Source organism: Cololabis saira, chromosome 10 (genome assembly GCF_033807715.1).
Source record: "Cololabis saira isolate AMF1-May2022 chromosome 10, fColSai1.1, whole genome shotgun sequence".
NCBI lineage: Eukaryota > Metazoa > Chordata > Actinopteri > Beloniformes > Belonidae > Cololabis > Cololabis saira.
In genome coordinates this window covers 5,145,567-5,167,177 of record NC_084596.1, presented here as the reverse complement: position 1 = coordinate 5,167,177, position 21,611 = coordinate 5,145,567, and the positions used below count along the sequence as shown (strand labels likewise).

At 42.7% G+C, this 21,611-nt stretch overlaps 1 protein-coding gene and 9 non-coding genes across 10 annotated transcripts in view; 4 read left to right on the top strand and 6 right to left on the bottom strand.

The window, feature by feature from the left end:
- The window catches only part of LOC133452326 (zinc finger protein 665-like), a 46,194-nt gene that overhangs the window by 18,865 nt on the left and 5,718 nt on the right, over positions 1-21,611 (bottom strand). Inside the window, exons 2-3 of the mRNA XM_061731573.1 lie at positions 16,859-17,824; positions 1,132-1,145 (exon numbers count right to left, since the gene is read on the bottom strand). Coding sequence (XP_061587557.1) covers positions 1,132-1,145; positions 16,859-17,824 — 980 coding nt within the window. The remainder of the gene's footprint in view (positions 1-1,131; positions 1,146-16,858; positions 17,825-21,611) is intronic.
- On the bottom strand, positions 262-343 carry trnas-gcu (transfer RNA serine (anticodon GCU)). The gene has a single exon. It is a non-coding gene; the product is annotated as a tRNA-Ser (tRNA).
- On the top strand, positions 2,384-2,456 carry trnak-uuu (transfer RNA lysine (anticodon UUU)). Its single transcript has one exon. It is a non-coding gene; the product is annotated as a tRNA-Lys (tRNA).
- trnak-uuu (transfer RNA lysine (anticodon UUU)) lies at positions 3,185-3,257 on the top strand. The gene has a single exon. It is a non-coding gene; the product is annotated as a tRNA-Lys (tRNA).
- trnas-uga (transfer RNA serine (anticodon UGA)) lies at positions 5,727-5,808 on the top strand. The gene has a single exon. It is a non-coding gene; the product is annotated as a tRNA-Ser (tRNA).
- trnat-agu (transfer RNA threonine (anticodon AGU)) lies at positions 6,272-6,345 on the bottom strand. Its single transcript has one exon. It is a non-coding gene; the product is annotated as a tRNA-Thr (tRNA).
- Positions 8,543-8,624, top strand: trnas-gcu (transfer RNA serine (anticodon GCU)). Its single transcript has one exon. It is a non-coding gene; the product is annotated as a tRNA-Ser (tRNA).
- trnay-gua (transfer RNA tyrosine (anticodon GUA)) lies at positions 9,454-9,542 on the bottom strand. Its single transcript is given in 2 exon segments — positions 9,454-9,489; positions 9,506-9,542. It is a non-coding gene; the product is annotated as a tRNA-Tyr (tRNA).
- Positions 10,295-10,368, bottom strand: trnat-agu (transfer RNA threonine (anticodon AGU)). The gene has a single exon. It is a non-coding gene; the product is annotated as a tRNA-Thr (tRNA).
- trnat-cgu (transfer RNA threonine (anticodon CGU)) lies at positions 12,095-12,167 on the bottom strand. The gene has a single exon. It is a non-coding gene; the product is annotated as a tRNA-Thr (tRNA).

Here is a 21,611-nt window from a genome sequence, read left to right as displayed (position 1 = left end):
GGAGCCCTCGCGCACTTAACCACTTTAGGAATGGGACAGCCCTAAACCCATACATAAGTCGCAGGAGCGCGCACGTAAGTGTGTGAGTCTGTGAGGGCGGAGATTGGAATTCAGCCTATACTATATGAAAAAGTGTAGCTTACAGTTAATGCTACTGAGCATCTTAGGTTATTTCAAGCAAGGACAGCATCATGCCATGCTGGGATCGAAACACCTCATAGTAGCTCTAGGGAACACCTCAAAGCGTGGAGGAAACAAGTACGACGAGGATGGGATTCGAACCCATGCGTGCAGAGCACAATGGATTAGCAGTCCATCGCCTTAACCACTCGGCCACCTCGTCTGTTGTGGTGCATAAGGTAGACAATAATTCATGTAAAATGTTTCCTTTAACAAGTTTCAGGCCTTGGTAGAAGAATACACAAGTCATGGAGACCTTGTATGGGACCTTGGGCCCTAATCAAAGGTGGTGTTGTCGGTAAACAGAAAAAGATCTTCAGATCCCAAACTTAAATAATAGTGAACGTGCCGCCACATAAAGATACATGTTACCTGTCTTCTTGCACATATATGCGTGAGACTATATGTCTAATTTAATGTCTGTCAAGTCAACAATTAGGACTCATTTCCCCAAAAAGTTTGAAGCCATGTACACATACGTAAATCTGATTGTCCAAAACATATTCTTCCCCAACAAAAAGCATTACACTTATGAAGACCTCATGTTTCTTGCATTGGCTGGGAATCAAACCCAGGTCAACTGCTTGGCAAGCAGCCATGTTGACTGCTATACCAACAACGCTGCAGGAAAGTACCTGAAACAGCTGAATGAGACGTCACAGTTTTCCAGCCACATGAGAAGGTGAGCAGTCATGTCAGGGAAAGTAACTCTTTGATGATGGTTTCTTCAATATCACAAGCTACTTACCGCCATTTGTCCCTTAGCTTATACATCGACTTCTTGTTGTATAAGCTGCATGTTTGCAGGTATATCGAAGTTAGACATGTGTTGTCATCCATTGCATTACAACATTCTCTTAGAAAGAGACCATAGACTTGGAGAGGTTTGATAATGACAACTGTCATTGACATTTGAATGAACAGATCTCTCTCTTTGTACCCACTCCTGACTGGATCAAAGCTTTCTCAAGAACCCTGGCAGTGACGGTCAGCCAACGACTGTTCACTGACGACCAATAATCACCTCAATATTCATGAGGGCTGTTAAATGTGATGAGAGTTCAGTCTGCTTTCTACTGCTTAGATAATGTTATGGACCAACAGGAAGCACTTACTACACTGAGAAACATTGTCGGGGGTTTATTTTGGGCCAATGCTAATGCCCAAGTCTGACTTGTGTTTCAACCAAAAAAACTAACGGTTTTTGGTTTTTAAAGTTAATTCCTTACATATTTTCTTGAAGAACAGGTGGACATTCAACTGCTGAAATGATGTCCAGTTTGATGAAGACATGGGCACAGTTGAATTGGTCATAATTACGAAGAGGTTAGGCAGCCAACACAACAATCAGACAGAAGCACAAACATATATACAATAGAAGAAGAAACTGATCATATTTCTACACTGAATGTAAATTGAACCTGGGTCATGGTAGTGAAAGCAGTAAATCCTGCCCACTAGACCTCCAGGGAAACACGTTATGCTCTCTTAAAGGGGTTGTATTACTACATTTTGTTGACTAATGTTTCTGATTCAATCAAACAAACATATTTATTTCAGATTTAAAGAAAGGATAACTGATGTACTTCCACTTTATGGACACTTTTGTTTAATGTTTGAGTTTTGTCAGAGAAAGTACTTGATGGCACATGTACAAAGGAAATCCTGGATTGCTCCAATTCATCCAAGATGAGCAGGTTTTCAACTTCAGAGTCCACTGATGAACGTATATGTTTGAAGAGAAGAACTGACACTTTGAAGAACTGACTAACACGTTCTTTGGTTGGTCTTTTTTATTTAAATTCATCATGTAAATGACACAATTGATCAAACATTACACTTGTCAGTTTAGATTAGCATGAAACTCTGGTGACATCAACAAGAAAGTATTGAAGTATTTAAGGTAGACTTTACCTTGTAAGGCAGTTTATTAGGAGGTGTGATCATGAAGAACCACTCTTCTGTTATTCAGCAGGCGGGCCATTAGAAGGCCGTCTATTAAGTTTGGTAAGATATAAAGACGTTCACAGTCACGATAGCCAGGAACCCAACCTGCAAAGTTTAAAGCAGAATTGAGCGGCACTTCCTGTCATGTTTAGGAGGAACAACCACTGAAAGTTCCTCCAGGACTTTTCAAAACCTCTGAAAGGACTTATATTTGAAAAAACGTGAAGAAAAGAGGAAAGAAAACATTCCAAATATGACCTGAGTAGCTCAGCTGGAAGAGCATCAGACTTTTAATCTGAGGGTCCAGGGTTCAAGTCCCTGTTCAGGTGGATTGTTTGATGACCACAATTCCTGACTGTAAAGAAACACCTGATGATTTTCAAGATTCATGTCAACCTGTCAAATAAAAAAAAAACAAATAGAGGAGAGACAGAAAAAGCTTTCATGTAAGACCTCGGTATCTCAGATGTCGAGCATCAGACCTGAACTCTGAGCTATCAGTGAACAGAGCATCATCCACTGGAAGATTTACAAGATTTACAGCTCTTTTTTAGCAGGAAAAGCACAACAGGCAGGTTAGGTGTGAGATAAGTACAGGAACAAACTTCAGACTAATGTTTCTGATTCAAACAAACACACATTTATTTCAGTTTTTTTCAGCTAATGTACTTTCTACTTTATGGAAACTTTTGTTAAATGTCCTGTAGATATTTTATTCAACTTTGCCGCTGTTCATACAAAAAGTTAATAAAATGTCCTATCTAAAACCAAGGACAGGCACAGTGATCAGTCAGTATAGACATAAATCCATAAATAAATAAACCTCTGTCCATTTTTTTTTTAATATTTTTTTTATTTTTTCAGTGCATTATGAAAAAAAAATCTTCCTCCTCTAAAACATTATTTGTATTTTTCTCCTGCCTGGCCCTGGTGACCCTGCCTGACTTTAATGATTGTTATCTATAACCGCATGAGCACTATTCCTTGTGACATCATCAATGACATCACATGTATCTAAAGACATGAAGAAAAGATGAAAGAAAACATTCCAAATATGACCTGAGTAGCTCAGCTGGAAGAGCATCAGACTTTTAATCTGAGGGTCCAGGGTTCAAGTCCCTGTTCAGGTGATTATCTGATGACCACAATTCCTGATTAGAAATCAGGGGTATTAATCCAAGAAGGATGGGTATGGGTATGTTAACCCAGGGTAAATGGTAAACCTGGGATTTCTGTTCCAAAATGGTCAGGTTAAGTCACCATGGTAACAGGGTTAGGGCTCTGAACATAACCTGGTAGGGGGGAGGTTTTATGCTGGTTTTGTTCAGATAACCCAGTTATGTTCGGGTATTTAAGCTGCGTAACTTGTTACATATAGAAGCCCGAATTGTCCGTGTAATTCACCGTGAGAGGGTGATAAGACCACGGTATGACATTTTATCTTTCCCCGATGAGTATTTGCGAGAGCGCTACCGTTTTTCAGCAGAATCCCTGATTTATTTATACTTAAAAGCGGGTTCGGACGGTGAGCCGGGTCTTTGGGTGGCTCCAGGTGAGCCGGGTTGTTGAGGTTGTTGAGTTTTTGTTGGGGTCTGGTGGTGGAAGCTCCTGGGGTGTGGTGGTGATGCTGCTGGGGTGTGGTGGTGATGCTGCTGGGGTCTGGTGGTGATGCTGCTGGGGTCTGGTGGTGGAGCTAGTGGTGTCTGGTGGTGATGCTGCTGGGGTCTGGTGGTGATGCTGCTGGGGTCTGGTGGTGATGCTGCTGGGGTCTGGTGGTGGAGCTAGTGGGGTCTGGTGGTGATGCTGCTGGGGTCTGGTGGTGATGCTGCTGGGGTCTGGTGGTGATGCTGCTGGGGTCTGGTGGTGATGCTGCTGGGGTCTGGTGGTGATGCTCCTGGGGTGTGGTGGTGATGCTCCTGGGGTGTGGTGGTGATGCTCCTGGGGTGTGGTGGTGATGCTGCTGGGGTCTGGTGGTGCAGCTAGTGGGGTCTGGTGGTGATGCTGCTGGGGTCTGGTGGTGATGCTGCTGGGGTCTGGTGGTGATGCTGCTGGGGTCTGGTGGTGATGCTGCTGGGGTCTGGTGGTGATGCTGCTGGGGTCTGGTGGTGCAGCTAGTGGGGTCTGGTGGTGGAGCTAGTGGGGTCTGGTGGTGGAGCTAGTGCCTGACATGATTTGAAAACGGCGGGCATGACGAGAAAAATCCTGTAAAAAATCTCTCTAATATGTTTCTTTTTTTCCTGTAAAGTTGGACATTTTAAAGTGTAGGTAAATGGAGAATGACTGGCTTTTGGTCAGTTGTGGAACTGCAACGAAATTCATTTCTGCATGAGACCCAATGCGAGAAAGAGATGGTCGACCTTCCTGTCCTGAGCACCAAGAAGAGGACTAGAGTGGTTTTCCAAGATCCAAATAATATTATTGCAAAGTCATACATGTTTCCGCCCAGTTTTGAACAGGGGACCTTTCGCGTGTTAGGTGAACGTGATAACCACTACACTACGGAAACTTGCATGCTTTGAAAATGGCGGGCGTAATGAAAAAAAAATCCTATCTTCAAATCATTCATGTTAGAAATAAATGTATGACTTCATATAATTTGTCCTGTTGTGGTAAAATTAAAAATCATCCATGGGTATTACCATGCTGGGTAGAAAATACAAAATGTACCACAAGGGAATCCAACTGATTACTTTTGAAGGACAGTACTGGATATGATTAATAACTGCAAACTGGGCAGTCCTCTTGCACATTCAAACATTACTCGTTGTTGGCAGGATTCCAACCTGCGCGGGGAATCCCCAGGACAGGCAGAGATACTGTCCACTATACTAACAAGGACATCTGATAATCTGTGATCAATAACCAACAAAATTGGTCCCGGCAGGTTAGCTGTGAGATAAGTACGGGAACAAACCTCAGACTAAGGTTTCTGATTCAAACAAACACACCGGGACCTCTCGCACCCAAAGCTAGATTCATACTACTAGACCAACGAGCCACGAAACACATATCCGGCAAACAAAAAATCACGGTCACATCATACCTGTCTAGATGTTTTTTATAACATTAAGGGGGAATAGAAATAGAAACTGAATGATGATCAATAACCTGCTGCACAGTTTCTGTAGTTTAGTGGCTATCGTGTTTGTCTCACATGAAAAAGGTCCTTGTCTGGCTGAACTTCTGGATCAGGACCTCTCAGTGAACAGAGCATATCATCCACTGGAAGATTTACAGCACTGTTTTGTATTAGAAGAACTTAATCAATGACAGCTTTTTTAGCAGGAAAAGCACAACTGCCTATGGTGTGTGGAAGAGTGATTTTTATCTTATTGACCATTGTTCATATGTATCAGTCATGCATATCCAAAACAGGCTTTCTCCCCGTCGGGGAATCGAACCCCGGTCTCCTGCGTGACAGGCAGAGATACTGTCCACTATACTAACGAGGACATCTGATAATCTGTGATCAATAGTTCACAACAAAATTGGTCCCGGCAGGTTAGCTGTGAGATAAGTACGGGAACAAACCTCAGACTAATGTTTCTGATTCAAACAAATACACATTTATTTCAGCCAAATGTTCAAGCATGTGACAAGTTGTTGTGGCCGAGTGGTTAAGGCGATGGACTTGAAATCCATTGGGGATTCCCCGCGCAGGTTCAAATCCTGCCAACAACGGGTAATGTTTGAACATGCAAGAAGACTTGCAGTTGTTAACCGTAGACTAAAATGTCTTTCAAAACTAATCAGTGGTTTTTTGTGTTATCCCCAGCATGCATTAATAGGTAACATCAGCCTACATTAAGTTAGTTTTACATTTCTTTCCAAGCAGTCGGCCCAGGTTCGGTTCCTGGCTATCGTGACTGTGAACGTCTTTATATCTTACCAAACTTAACAGACGGCCTTCTAATGGCCCGCCTGCTGAATAACAGAAGAGGTAAACGGCGACCAGAACAAAGGATGAAAACTCCCGCGGTGAATAAAAAGGTTTACAGTTCACAAAGAGTGTCTCTAAGTGAGGACTGCAATAGTCTTTTAGCACTTCACATACTTAGATGTGGTCTCCTAACTCACACTCACTTTTTAGAGGACACTTAGGTTTAGCTACTCTCTCATCTCATCTCAAGACATTTGAGTTTAGAGGTTCTGCTGGGATTTGAACCCAGGATCTCCTGTTTACTAGACAGGAGCTTTGACCAACTAAGCCACAGGGCCCTCAACACAAGACCTGAGTTTCCGGGTCCGTGCTGTTGGTACTGATCCTTTTATGAGGGTAAATGTCGATGCAAAACCTCATTATTACTGTCCCTCGTTGAAACAGCCACACGATTCACCGCTTCCAAACAATGGCGGACGCTCCAGCCGGCGGAGTTAGTTGTGGGCGTGGTTTCAGCAGCGGAGGCCGGACTATGGATTCTGCACCCGTAGTGACTCACTACGGTATACTTTATATATGTTAAAGCAAGAAAAAACGTGTTTTTCATAATAGGTCCCCTTTAATGACCACCAGGCTTCCCACCAGGGATTCTGCTGAAAAACGGTAGCGCTCTCGCAAATACTCATCGGGGAAAGATAAAATGTTATATAGTGGTCTTATCATCCTCTCACGGTGAATTGAACAGAGAATTTGGGCTTCTTTGTGTAACGAGCAGCAGCCCTCCTGAATTTGCGCTTAAATACCCGAACATAACTGGGTTATCTGAACAAAACCTAAACAAAACCGGCATAAAAACTACCCCCTACCAGGTTAGGTTCAGAGCCTATGTTACCATGGTGACTTACTTAACCTGACCATTTTGTAACGGAAATCCTGGGTTTACCATTTACCCTGGGTTAACATACCCAGTTTAGCCAGTAAACCTCTGTTTTGGGAGAAACTCACTTTAGGCTCGGGAGCGGTCGGCTGTGCAAAAATGAATCAGACACACACTCACTTTTGCTATAAGATATGAATACATTTATTAGCGAGCAGTGCACACAAAAAGATTCACACACAACTGCCCTTTGCTAGGATAACTGTGTCAGGTTATCTCCCGCAAATGGCAGAGCAACAAACAATTACACAGGGGCTAGGCTTTGATAACTCTTACCTCGACACACAAAGGACTGGAGAGCCGGACAGTCCTGGGGCAGAGCAGCCATCAACCCGCTCGGCGTCCGTGCACTAGACCCGCAGCTGACTCTGACCCGACTTCCGGCTTTCTCCGTCTTTATACGACAGCTCGCGGAGGGGGCTGAAAGGGCCCCTCCAACCCCCGCCTGCCAGTTCTCACGCTAAGTCTTGGTTCACATGGGACTGAGCTTCCTGTGTGAACAAGCGCCTCTCTCACAGATACATTAAACAACAGGTGCATAGCTGATATGACTGTTTTGAGAATTAAGAACATTTCAGGACACAAAACTTATTTTTTATCCCTTCAACCTCCTTCTTGGAATACCCCCCAGGTGGCTAGAGAAAGAAGAGTGAGAAAGAACAGAGAAAAGTGAGACAAAGATATGTTGTCAAAGGTAAAACAAGTGCAGATATATTATTATTAATGAACCGTTAACTGGACAACTACCAGTTCGATGTAAATATGATCTATTCCTGGTTAGTTTTTGGTCTACAGAGACCACTATATAAACAGGTGTAGACAGCAGACATTGGTCATAGGGCTAGTTGAGTATGGAATTATTGAATGAGGTTTTGTTGAGCAAGGACTAGTTGAATAAGGTTGAGTTGATTGAGGACTAGTTTACTAAGGACTAGTTGAAAGAGGATGAGTTGAATAAGGGATAGTTGAATCATGCAGAGTTGAGTAAGAAATAATTGAATGAAGACTAGCTGAGTAGGGACTAGTTGGATGAAGATTAGTTGAGCAAGGACTAGGTGAATGAGGACAATTTGAATGAGGTCTAGTTGAATGAGGACAAGTTGAATGAGGTCTAGTTGAATGAGGACTACTTGAATGAATATTAGTTGAGCAAGGACTAGTTGAATGAAGACCAGTTAAATGAGAACTAATTCAGTAAGGACTAGTAGAATGAGGAGTAGTTGGAAAAGGATTCATTGAGAAGGCAGTAGCTGAATGAGGGCCAGTTAAATAACCAGTAGTTAAGTGGGGACTAGTTGATTAAAGACAAGTTAAATGAGGACCAGTTGACGAGTTGAGTACAGACTAGTTGAATGAGGACTACTTGAGAGGGGACAAGATGAATGAGCACTAGTTTAATGATGACTAGCTGAATGAGGACTAGTTAAATGAGGTCCAGTTAAGTAAGGACTAGTTGAAAGAGTGCTATTTGATAAGCAAAAGTTTAATGATGACTAGCTGAATGTGGAATAGTTAAATTAGGTCTATTTGAGTAAGGCCTAGTTGAATGAGGGCTAGTTGAGAGAGTACTGGTTGAAATAGAATAGCCTAACAAAACAGACGAGGTGGCCGAGTGGTTAAGGCGATGGACTGCTAATCCATTGTGCTCTGCACGCATGGGTTCGAATCCCATTCTTGTCGTGCTTGCATCTTTTCTTTATATAGTATAGAGTCAATACAATACAATCTACGTGCTTTCCAGAGACCAATCACATGACCCCCAAACAACTGTCAAAAAAACACTGGCAAGGAACAAAACCCCCTTTCAGAGAGAACACCTAGCTGCTGACAAGTGATAGTTAGAAAAAAAGGATGAAGAACAGAGAAAAGTGAGACAAAGATATTTTGTCAAGGGTAAAACAAGTGCAGATATATTAGTATTAATGAACCGTTAACAGGACAACTAACAGTTCGATGAAAAAATGACCCATTCCTGGTTAGTTGTTGGTCTACAGCAGGGGTCTCGGACTCCAGTCCTCCAGGGCCACATTCCTGCATGTTTCAGATGTTTCCCTGTTTTCAGCACACCGTGATAAAAGTAGCTGTGACACCAACAGAGTTAGACAAAAATAATGCATGAGCCGGGGCAGTTTTGGAAACATTATAGAAGACGGCCTATCCTGCAGCACTTTTGAAGTGTACATTTCCGGGCATACACAGAGACAAATGAAAAAAGCAAGTAAATAAATGACACAGAAGAAGAACCGTGTACACTACCAAGGTTGTGACTGGGAGAGTATTAAAAATTAGGAATTTTTGAGCTAGCCATGAGTTGAACCTAGAATCTTCTGATCTGTACTCAGACCCATTATCCATTGCGCCACTAGCCCTTTTTGATTGTAACATGTGGAAACACACGTGGTGTAACAACTCAGATGTCCCAACCAAAGTAGATGGCAGTGGCCAAAGCCATAGCCGAGTACAGTGATGAAATAGAGTCCCGCTCTGGGAAGATGAAAAATAATGGCAGTCCTTCGAGCCGGAGTTCAACCAGTGACCTAAGGATACCTGTTTTACTGGTTCTACAGTCCTCCGCTCTACCAACTGAGCTATCGAAGGAGGTTACATGTTGACAGCTCCATGACTTGTGTATTCTTCTACCAAGGCCTGAAACTGGGAAAAGGAAACATTTTAAATGAATTATTGTCTCCCTTATGCGCCGCTTGCCGGGTCCTTACCACTGGCAGAGTCCATTGTCCCTGGTTAAGTGTCCGGGCCGTAGCACCCCCCCTCTCCAACGCAATCAATTGAGGTGTGAATGGTCTGAATATCAATCCAAACACCCTAGTGGATTTTGTTGTGTCCGTGGCACCTTTTATTCTTTTTCCAAAAATTTGAGAAGCACTCTTGCTGCCACAGGGGTGCTGTGACCCGGATTCGAACCAGGGTTGCTGCTGCCACAACGCAGAGTACTCACCACTATACGATCACAGCTTGAAAGGGTACGTGTACCCAGCTTTAGATATGTGCTCGGTTTCTGCAGTTATGTCAGTTAACACAGTGTGAGGTTGGAAGAAGAGTTTACGGAGGTGTGCCGCCCCTGTCGTCAGGTAAGGGCATTTGCTTCGAATGAGATATGAGGAATGAAGAGAATGAATAAAAGAGGTCCCATGAAAGACAAACATAATGCATGAGCCGGGGCAGCTTTGGAAACATCATGGAAGACGGCCTATCCTGCGGCATCCTAAGAAACCTTCAAAGTGCCTTTCTTTTTTTTTAAGCTACATGCCATTTTTCCATTTCACCACCATGAACTATGAATGAATGAGACATCTCTAATCTAAGTCTTATCCAAAGAGAGATGAGTTTAAAGGCTCTGCTGGGATTTGAACCCAGGATCTCCTGTTTACTAGACAGATGCTTTGACCAACTAAGCCACAGGGCCTCCTTCTTCACCACGACGGGCCGGTACATCGACCGCATAACTGCGGACGCTGCCCCGATCCGTCTGTCAATCTCACGCTCCATCGTTCCCTCACTCGTGAACAAGACCCCGAGATACTTGAACTCCTCCACCTGAGGCAGGACTTCTCCACCCACCCGGAGAAGGCACGCCAGGACAAAATTCACAAATGCACACGCCAATCCAAAAATGCACAGAACAATCCACACGTGCGTGACATTGATACACAGTTATTAAGTTCAAATACTGGAAAACTGAAGACTGACTTTTTCCAGACAGAAAGTCTTCAATGGAAGAAAAACCTGCAAAGTTTAAAGCAGAATTGAGCAGCATTTCCTTTCATGTTTAAGAGGAACAACCACTGAAAGTTCCTCCAGGACTTTTTTGAAATGCTTTATATTTGAAAAAACATGAAGAAAAAGAAGTAACAAAACACTCCAAATATGACCTGAGTAGCTCAGCTGGAAGAGCGCAGTTTACTTCTGTGCAGCTCGTTACCACAGTGTTTCACATCACTGCTCCTCAGTACTAGAACCTTTCACTCGCTGGTGTTCATCTCACACCTGCACGTCTTCCTTTCACTCGCTGGTGTTCATCTCACACCTGCACGTTTTCCTTTCACTCGCTGGTGTTCATCTCACACCTGCACGTCTTCCTTTCACTCGCTGGTGTTCATCTCACACCTGCACGTCTTCCTTTCACAAGCTGGTGTTCATCTCACACCTGCACGTCTTCCTTTCACAAGCTGGTGTTCATCTCACACCTGCACGTCTTCCTTTCACAAGCTGGTGTTCATCTCACACCTGCACGTCTTCCTTTCACAAGCTGGTGTTCATCCCACACCTGCACGTCTTCCTTTCACAAGCTGGCAGCAGATCCTTCCTCAGACTCACTGAAGACGACCTAAAACTCCGCCTACATGAGGCAGAGGGTTTAGTCTGAAACTTGTGATGATACCATCAGTACATCCTCTGGTACCACTGAGAGCATCTTTGAACAGAACAGCTTTTACCAGTCAACAACACCAGCATGATCGTTCTCTTCCTGAGCATTTACTTGAACACTGTTCTTTTTTCAGGTTCTTTATTCACAAAAAAAGATGTTTATGTGTGGAGGAGCAGCATTTGGACCAGTAGCAGTTCATCAGGGTTTCCACAGCCCAAGAGGCCTAAAGGATAAGGCACTGGCCTCCTAAGCCAGGGATTGTGGGTTCGAGTCCCACCTTGGTTGGCAATGTTTAAAATTGTTCAATGCAATACTGAGTTAAAATCTTCACATCCTAATTTCAAAACAGCAAGATTTTGATGATTTGAATGGTGTGTTGATCCAAGGAGACATCTAAAAAATGCAGGACAGTGTGACCTGAGGTCCAGGGTTGGGAAACACTGCATTAATGAATGAACCTCAGCAGCTGAAATACTTTACTTACTATGCCTGTTGTTTCTATTGTCAAACAAATTTCACACCTTGGGACATTTTAATGCCTTTTATATTTTTCATTTCTTTGATTAATTGTCTCTATCTAGGTCATGGTCTCTGCAGGGTGTCATACATATGCACTACACATGTCTGTGTGCTCCATCACTGACAGCTCAAAGATAATGTTGTGCTGTTGAACTCTCATCAATCACCGTGTGAGAGGAGAAGGTGAAGACTTTATCCAAACATGTGGAAGAATCCTCTACAAATTCTTGTTCTGTGAGTTTAAAGGCTCTGCTGGGAGTTGAACCCAGGATCTCCTGTTTACGAGACAGGCGCTTTGACCACTAAGCTACAGGGCCCTTTTCCCTCATCATTTTGACTTTTTTATCGAAATTGTACTTCAACATTAATCTCTTCATTTCGACTTTTTTATCGAAATTGTACTTCAACATTATTCTCGACATTTTGACTTTTTTTTCAACATTTCAACTTTTTTCTCGACATTTCAACTTTTTTCTCGAAATTGTACTTCGACATTAATATCTACTTTTCGACTTTTTGCTCGACATTTGGACTTTTTTCTCGAAGTGCATTATGAAAAAAAAATCTTCCTCCTCTAAAACATTATTTTTCTTTTCTTTTAGATGATTGTTTTAATGCAATAACATCAGAAGCCCGGCTACACTTATGAAGTTTGTTTGAAGTGTAGAGTCCAGGTTGAAGGTGAGCAGAAAGGAATCACCTCCACTGCTGTTCTGGTCACTGAGATGGATTTTACTGGGACAGACTGGTGACATCATCAATGACATCACATGTCTTTGATGACAGTCCAGGGTTTGATGAAAGAGTTCGTATTTATAACAATGTATCTGTATTGTCTGAAAAATTGTTCAAATGTTATTTTTGTTACTACAACTAAAATTTTAAATTTGTTTTGTTGATGAGAAAATATGTTTCTCTATTTTTCTTATTTTTGTGAGGGGGGATATATATTGTTTTTCAGCACTACCTTGTTCTCTATAGCTGATAGAACATGAATTACTCCTATGTGGGATCAATAAAGTTCTTATTTTTGCCATCTCAGAAAATTAAATATATTATATTTGGTGCCTAACTGTTTCCCAAGTATATTAGTGCGTGTGTGAATGAATAAATGAGACGTAAAACTTACATTTCTTTGTAGAAAGGCGCTTTATGAAAATAAGTCCATTTACTTGTATTAGTTTACAGCGCAGTCTTGAACATCCAATATGGCGGCGACGTTGACGTATCGATGCAGCTCCATGGGAGGAGGAGACATGTCTATGGCTGTGACTCCGTTTGTAGCGAGTGACAGATACAGTCGCGCATAGACATATATAAAGGCTAGATGACTCGTCCGTGCTGCTGCGACGTCGTCACACGGCAGCCATCTTGCCACAGGAGAGCTCGCTCACTCATAACATTGTGTTTAATGGTGCATGTACTGCTTAAACAACCTTAACTTGCTCAATTCTCAACAGATTTTCAAACAGGTTGGTTTGTTATGAAAGTCAGAGATGTAGTTATGACACTGCATACTTGTGAATAATTATAAACATTGAAAAACGTACTTTTATATGAAAATAACAAGAAACAGATAGCTATGACATGGTATTTATATTAAATCAATATTTCTATAGTATTCTTAGTAATATTTATATTTACATTATAACATATATACATATATATATTATTACCATATAACATATATATATATATATATATTATTACATTATAACATGTATTTATATGACATTATAACATGTTTATATATTATTATGAATATATCTCTATATTCTAGCCTTTATATATGTCTATACAGTCGCGTCTACACTGTCAGGGGTGTGACTTTGATTGACAGCTCATGAATCAATCAGATTGGATGAAGAATGACAGAAAACACGCCGATTGGCCACGGGCGCAGAGAGGCTTTGAGTAACCAATTAGAGACCAGCATGAAGTCACAATGAAGCAAAGTTTAAGAACATTCAATACACACTCATTTGGCCATTGAAACCTATGTATTTCAGTCTGCACAAAAAACCACTCTGAATAAACCCAGTATGGGATGGGAAGGCTTGAAAAATTAAGTCAGACACATTTTATGAGTGCACAGATGTGATAATTACTTTTTATTACGTAATTTATGTGTACTGTGTCTATATTTTTTTTTCCCCTGTAATTTTAATGGGGGCGGCGCCGTAGCGCCCCCTATTGACAAGCCGCCACTGTTCCTACCACTAATAGAGACAGCTCTACTTTACCCTCTTTTAAAGCAAAACTTAAAATATGGCTGAAGGAAAACCAGAGGTGTGAACATTAATTGGGTTATAAGAATAAATTTGACTTTGTAACTGTAATTGATAACTGTATTTCTAATGTAAGGGTTTTTTTTTTTTTTTTTCTGTCGTGACCCGTTACTGTATAATTACACACTTTCCAGGGGTCCCCAAACTTTTTTCAGTGGGGGCCACAACAACTTTCCTTTCTGTAATGGGGGGCCGAGGTTAGTCTATAACAGGAAATGATCTGCCCCGGCTTAACCAGCGGACTTCAGTGTAAAGCACATCTCTGTGGGCTGATTCTTCTTTGTTTGCAGCACAGTGCTCGCTGGTGAATCAAGCAGTGGACTTGTAGCGGGAGTGTGAGACCTCTTTCTGCCATTTCCTTTTTCACGTGCCCGACGAGCCCCCGCGTTGCGCCGGTCATATTTGGAGCACCGTCCGTTGTGATGCTGGCCAGCTTAGACCAGTCCACATCCAACTCTTCCATTGTTTGGCAAACTTTACCAAAAATATCCTCCCCTGTTGTTGTATCTGTGAGACTGTAATGCTGCCAGCTCCTCGGTAACTTCAAAGTTGGAATTTACTCCCCGAATAAAAATGAACAGTTGTGCTGTGTCCTGCATGTCGTTGCTCTCATCCAATCACAACGAAAAAAACACAAAATCTTTAGCTTTCTCTTTCAGCTGGGTGGTAATGTACATTATCCCCCATTTCTTCATCCCGCCTGGGGACTGTCCCCATTTCTTCATCCCGCCTGGTGACTGTAGATGCGGACAGACTTTTCTACTTTTTAGGACACCTTTCTTGTCTGCCTTTTCCTTGCACTTGACATTAGTCATCTGCTGTTTGAAAACTCTGCACTCTGATTCTATTTTTCGTTTCCCCAAACGTCGTCTTTTTATCCCGGTTTTTTCCCCCATTTTATCACCCAGTGCTCCTACCTAAGTAACAGTTTTGGGCATTGCCATCCTCTACCAACCCCGGGAGGGCCCTGCACTGGTCTCCTCCTTAACTTGAGGAGTGAGCAGGCAGCATCTTTTCACCAGACAGGGTGGGGCTTCTCCGGCCGGACGTAGCGCGTGGAAGGATCACGTTATTCCGGCCGGATCATCCCCACCATCTGGCGCCCCGGTTGGCCAGAGGGGGCAGTAGAGCCCAGGACTGTTGCATTGTGTTTGTGAGAGTAGCTCCCATTAGCTACCCAAGGGAACACGGGGAGAACATGCAAACTCCACACAGGGAATCGAACCCAGGACCTCCTTGCTGTGAGACGGCTGCACTACCTGCTGCGCCACCGTGCCGTGTCTTTTTCTGTCAGCTCACCACTCGGACACGGTAAAAGTCACGTCAGAATATACCATTGTGTGAGGGGGTGAAGATGAGCCACTATTAGTTATAAATAGCTCATAACTATGGTCAATTTTAATTAGAATGCCAACATTTAAGTACGGATATCTTATGATAGGAAAATAAAAAAAATAAAAATAAAAAAAAATAAAACATTTCTGGGATCATAAGTGGGCCACCCCAATTGCTTTGGCGGGCCGGATGTGGCCCGCGGGCCGTAGTTTGGGGACCCCTGCATACTTTCAGTATGTATGCAAATGTACAATGGTCCATACATAATAACAAATACGTATGCTATAATGTCCACTTGTGCAATAACATCAGCACACACATGTCAGTGCCAGAAAAGTGGAATAGGGCAAAGTGCAATATGCATTAGCACTTTACAACTCTGAGCATTAGAGCACTTTAAAGAAGCAATGGGGCGATGTGTAATCTGCATCAACACTTTACAAACTCCTGCACTTAAGGACTTAGCACTTTAAACATGACGGTCACTTAATTGCTGGTATCAATTGTAACATGTTTTATTCCTTAATGATTTTTATCTAGCTCAGTCGTGTCTTTTAATGTTGTGTTTTTGTTGGTATGGATGTCATATCTTGTCTCCTTTGTCTGCTGGTGTCCGATTCTGTGTCTGGCATTAATTTGCCGCGGGGACGAATGGTGGAAATTAGCCTCTGGCTACAACCAGCATATTTACATGTGTTTGTTAATATGTACAGTCCCTGTCAACAAATACGAGTGAATTGAATTGGTATTGCACTGGTGTAAAACTGGGGTTGCACTGGTGTAAAACTGGGGTTGCACTGGTGTAAAACTGGGGTTGCACTGGTACTATCAGGAGGTTGGAGTGAGGACCCAGATGCAGGAGAGCAGGAGGCAGGAGTTCCCAAAAACTGTGATTTATTAACTTAAAAACAGAACCAAAAACGCTGTTAAGCAGGATACAAAAACCAAACTGTGAACAAGAGTCCAAAATTATGACAAAACCTGATGGGAAAAACATGGAGGGAAAAACAGTATGGACCAGCAAGGAGCAGGGGAAAGACAAGACCAGATATACACAAAGGTTAACGAGACACAGGTGCAGACGATCAGGGCAGATGGAAACAGGAAGGTCAAACAAGAACTTAAACACAAGGACATGGGTTTCAAAATAAAACAGGAAATGTCAACATGAAATGTCAATCCCTGAGAAGTACAGAAATGGTACTGCATTGGAACTGAACCGGTATTACACTGACATTACAAGTGTACTGCACTGGTACTGACCTGCTGTTCCATTAGAATTTAACCGATGTTAAAATAAATCAGCAATGATCACAAATGTACACTTTTTATCCAGTGTGAATACGTTGGTGACTCCTTAGATTACTTGATGTGGCAAAACGTACTCCACACTGATCACATCTGTAAGGCTTGTCTCCAGTGTGAATACGTTGGTGACTCGTTAGAGAACTTTGTTGGGTAAAAGCTGCTCCACACTGATCACATCTGTAAGGCTTGTCTCCAGTGTGAATACGTTGATGTCTCGTTAGCGCACCTTGCTCGGCAAAAGCCGCTCCACACTGATCACATCTGTAAGGCTTGTCTCCAGTGTGAATACGTTGGTGACTCATTAGAGCATCTTGCCGGGCAAAAGCCGCTCCACACTGATCACACCTGTAAGGCTTGTCTTCAGTGTGAATGCGTTGTCTCGTCAAATTACCTTGCCGGGCAAAAGCCGTTCCGCACTGATCACACCTGTAAGGTTTCTCTCCAGTGTGAATACGTTGGTGACTCGTAAGATCACTTTTCCAGGCAAAAGCCGCTCCACACTGATCACACTTGTAAGGCTTCTCTCCAGTGTGAATACGTTGGTGACTCGTAAGATCACTTTTCCAGGCAAAAGCCGCTCCACACTGATCACAGCTGTAAGGCTTCTCTCCAGTGTGAATACGTTGGTGACTCGTAAGATCACTTTTCCAGGCAAAAGCCGCTCCACACTGATCACAGCTGTAAGGCTTGAATCCAGTGTGAATACGTTGATGTCTCGTTAGAGAACCTTGTTGGGCAAAAGCTGCTCCACACTGATCACAGCTGTAAGGCTTCTCTCCAGTGTGAATACGTTGATGTCTCGTTAGAGAACCTTGTTGGGCAAAAGTCGTTCCACACTGATCACACCTGTAAGGCTTGTCTCCAGTGTGAATACGTTGGTGGTTTATTAGATTAAATTGTCGGCTAAAAGCCACCCCGCAGTGATCACGGCTGTACAGTTCATCACCAGTGTGAGTTTTCTTATGGATCTTCAGGTTTGATGAAGTGGTGAAGACTTGCTCGCAATGATCACAGCAGTATCTTTTGGGTCTTCCTTTATGATTCTGTAACAGAGAAGATGACTTACATTATCTTGGCTGCATTATCAAAAGCCTTTTCAGTTTCAAGTATGGAGCTAGAATAGTATCATAATTCACAAATGCACACACCAATCCCCAAATGCACAGAACAATTCACACGCGCGTAGGACAAGATACACAAATATAACCTGATTTACAAACGTTTTTTTTCTCTGTGAGCTGTGCTGGATTTGCGTGTGACTTTTGAGACTCCCCTGACGTGACTCGATTCAAAAATGCGTTTTTTTTTAACATGGAAGGATCTGCAACCAATCAGATATCTTCCTTTGTTACAGCCAATCAAGAGCGCACCCCACGTGGGGGACGATTTACTCGTAAACCAATCAGATTAAAGGGGCAGATACACCTGCTGTTTGAGCTGCGTTGCGCTGTTCGCTTAGAAAAGTGATTAATATTTGGAGTTGGTGGAGTAAATATAAATAAACAAGACAGCAACACAGGATGGAGAGGAGATCACTGCTCTGCTTTTCTTGTGATCTCGGTAAAGAAAACAGCGCGATTATAGATGGTTTGTCGGGCCGTTCAACCAGAGCCGTCGGGAGACTGGACAGCTCCAAGTCCTGCCGATGCAGCAAATGATGATGAGAAACAGCAGAGATATTTATGTATGTATCACCACCCACCCGCCCCACTAGGTAATGAAGCCTATAATCGGGGACCAGAGAGAATGCAGTTCTGCCGAATTATGTTTAGTTGAGGCAGATATTATCTCATTACTGATATGATTTAACAGAAGATTCCTAAATTGATTAATACATAGATTGGATTTTTGTTTCCAGTTCATTAGAATGGTTTTCTTTGCGATACATAAGGCAGTGAGAACCAAGTGAGCCAGGTTAGATTCCATGTGGATGTCTCCCAAGTGACTTAGTATACATAGTGTGGGGCACACTATAATTCTCTAATTGAGCCATGTGGATAAATCCTCACAAATCTCCGTCCAGAACCTCCGTACCGGTGTACAAAACCACAAAGCATGCATATAATTATCAGGGATGTTCTCTTTGCACTGTGAGCAGATATTAGAGGTCGCAAAACCCATCTGGAACATCCTTTGTCCTGTATAATGTTTTCTGTAAAGAACTTTGTACTGTATAAGTTGCAAGTTTGGATTCTTGGTCATAGTGAAAGTATTTAAACATATTTGTGACCAAGAGATTTGGTTAGTGTTAAGAGAGAGATCAGCCGCCCATTTGGAAAACGGAAGAGAGACTCAATTATCTATTTTGGACATAAACCTGTAGAGTTTCGATAGTAATTTTGGGGTGTTTAGATTAAGTAACTATTATCTTAGTGGGAAGTTGCAGATCCAGTTGGTTGAGCTTATATTTTTATTTATTATGGACTTAAGTTGTTGGTATTCTAAAAATGTGTTAATGCTAATTCCATATTGAACAATGAGTGTATTAAAAGGTAGTAGGTACAAACTGTCCACTTATGATTATATGTTGTAGATACTTTATTCCTTGGTCTCTCCATTGAGTAAAATTTTTCAGAATGTCTGGGTTGTTCCAGATTTCCAAATCATTGCAAAACACTTGTTCTGAATCCAGCCATCGACTATATAGTGCAGTGCTTCTCAACCCTGGTCCTCGTGGGCCCCTGTCCTGCATGTTTTAGATGTTTCCCTGCACCAACACACCTGATTCTAATTAAAGTACCTAATTAGCTTGTCACCAAGGTCTGCACAGCTCTGTTGATGACACAGGTACTTTTATCACGGTGTACTGAAGCAGGGTAGCATCTAAAACATGCAGGACAGGGGCCTCGAGGACCAGGATTGAGAAACACTGATTTAGTGAGTGATTTTTGCACCATTTTAAGATATACTGTAACTTATTAACTAATAAATAATACTGGAAGTTAGGTAAGTCTTTCTTTCTTTCGACGAAAGGAGGGCCTTTTTGCACCCCTAAACATCCCCTAAAAGTCACCAAACTTTGCACGCAAGCCAGGCCTGGTTAAAAAATTAATGGGCGTGACAAAATGGCTCAACAGCGCCCCCTAGAAACTTTGTGCCTCAAGCCCCACAATACGGTTTGACGTACAAGCACGAAAATCGGTACACACCTGTATCATGGCCCAACTTAAAGAAAAGTCTCTTGGCACCATGGCCGAAACCGAACAGGAAGTCGGCCATTTTGAATTAATCGTGTAATTTTGGCGCAATTTATGCCATTCCTTCGGCAGTTAATACGGCCCGAACTGTAGCGTGCACCGTGTGTTATACCAGGGTTTTCCAACCCTGGTCCTCGAGGCACCCCTATCCTGCATGTTTTAGATGTTTCCCTGCTTCAGCACACCGTGATACAAGTGGCTGTGTCATCAACAGAAGTGTCAAGACCTTGATGACAAGCTAATTAGGACCATTAATTAGAATCAGGTGTGATGATGAAGGGAAACATCTAAAACATGCAGGATAGGGCTGCCTCGAGGACCAGGGTTGGGAAACACTGTGTTATACATCAAAATGTGCGTCTCCATCCTGCAACGAGGCGCACTACTTTTCAGTCAAAAGCGTTACCGTGGCGACGCTAGACGCCAAAAAGCGCGCACACCCTTCATATGATTGGTTCAGACAGAAAAAACGTTGTGCCTCAAGCCCCACAATACGGTTTGACGTACATGCACGAAAATCGCTACACACCTGTATCATGTCGCAACTTAAAGAAAAGTCTCTTGGCGCCATGACCAAAACTGAACAGGAAGTCGGCCAATTTGAACATTTTGAATTAATCGCGTAATTTTGGCGCAATTTATTCCATTCCTTCGGCAGTTAATACGGCCAGAACCGTAACGTGCACCCAGGTGTGTTATACATCAAAATGTGCGTCTCCATCCTGCGACGACGCGCATTACTTTTCTCTTTCAAATGTGTTACCGTGGCGACGCTAGAGGCCAAAAAGCGCGCCCCCCTTCATCCGATTGGTCCATATTTGATAGTTCCCCAAAAGTGACCAAATTTTGACGCAAGGCAGGCCTGGAGATAAATTTGATATTTCATGGTTTGCATCAATGGGCGTGGCAAGATGGCTCAACAGCGCCCCCTAGAATACTTTTCTCTGCCATAACTTTTGAATGGTTTGACATAAAGACTCGTGGGTGGTGTCATCAGACATGGTTTTGAGTCCTTGACCATAATTGGTGCAAATTAGCCCCGCCCCTTCTTCTGATTGGTTGATATTTCATAGTTCCTATTTTCTGCCATAACTTTTGAATGGTTTGACACAGAAAATCGTGGGTGGTGTCATTTCTGATATGCTTACGGGGGGTGGTGGCCATGAGTGCGAGGGCCCGTTCATCGCTGCGGCCGACCAAAATGACCCAGAGAGCAGCAACGACTCATCCAAGAGTCACAAAAGACCCCAGAACATCATCCAAAGACCTGCAGGCCTCACCTGCCTTAATTAAGGTCAGTGTTCATGACTCCACCATAAGAAAGAGACTGGGCAAAAATGGCTGCATGGCATCAAGAAAACATCTTGATGATCCCCAAGACTTTTGGGAAAATACTCTGTGGACTGAAAAGACAAAAGTTGAACTTTTTGGAAGGTGTATTTCCCATTACATCTGGCGTAAAAGTAACAAGTAGCATTTTAGAAAAGGAACATCATAGCAACAGTAAAACATGGTGGTGGTAGTGTGATGGTCTGGGGCTGTTCTGCTGCTTCAGGACCTGGAAGACTTGCTGTGGTAAATGAAACCATGAATTCTGCGGTCTACCAAAACATCCTGAAGGAGAATATCCGGC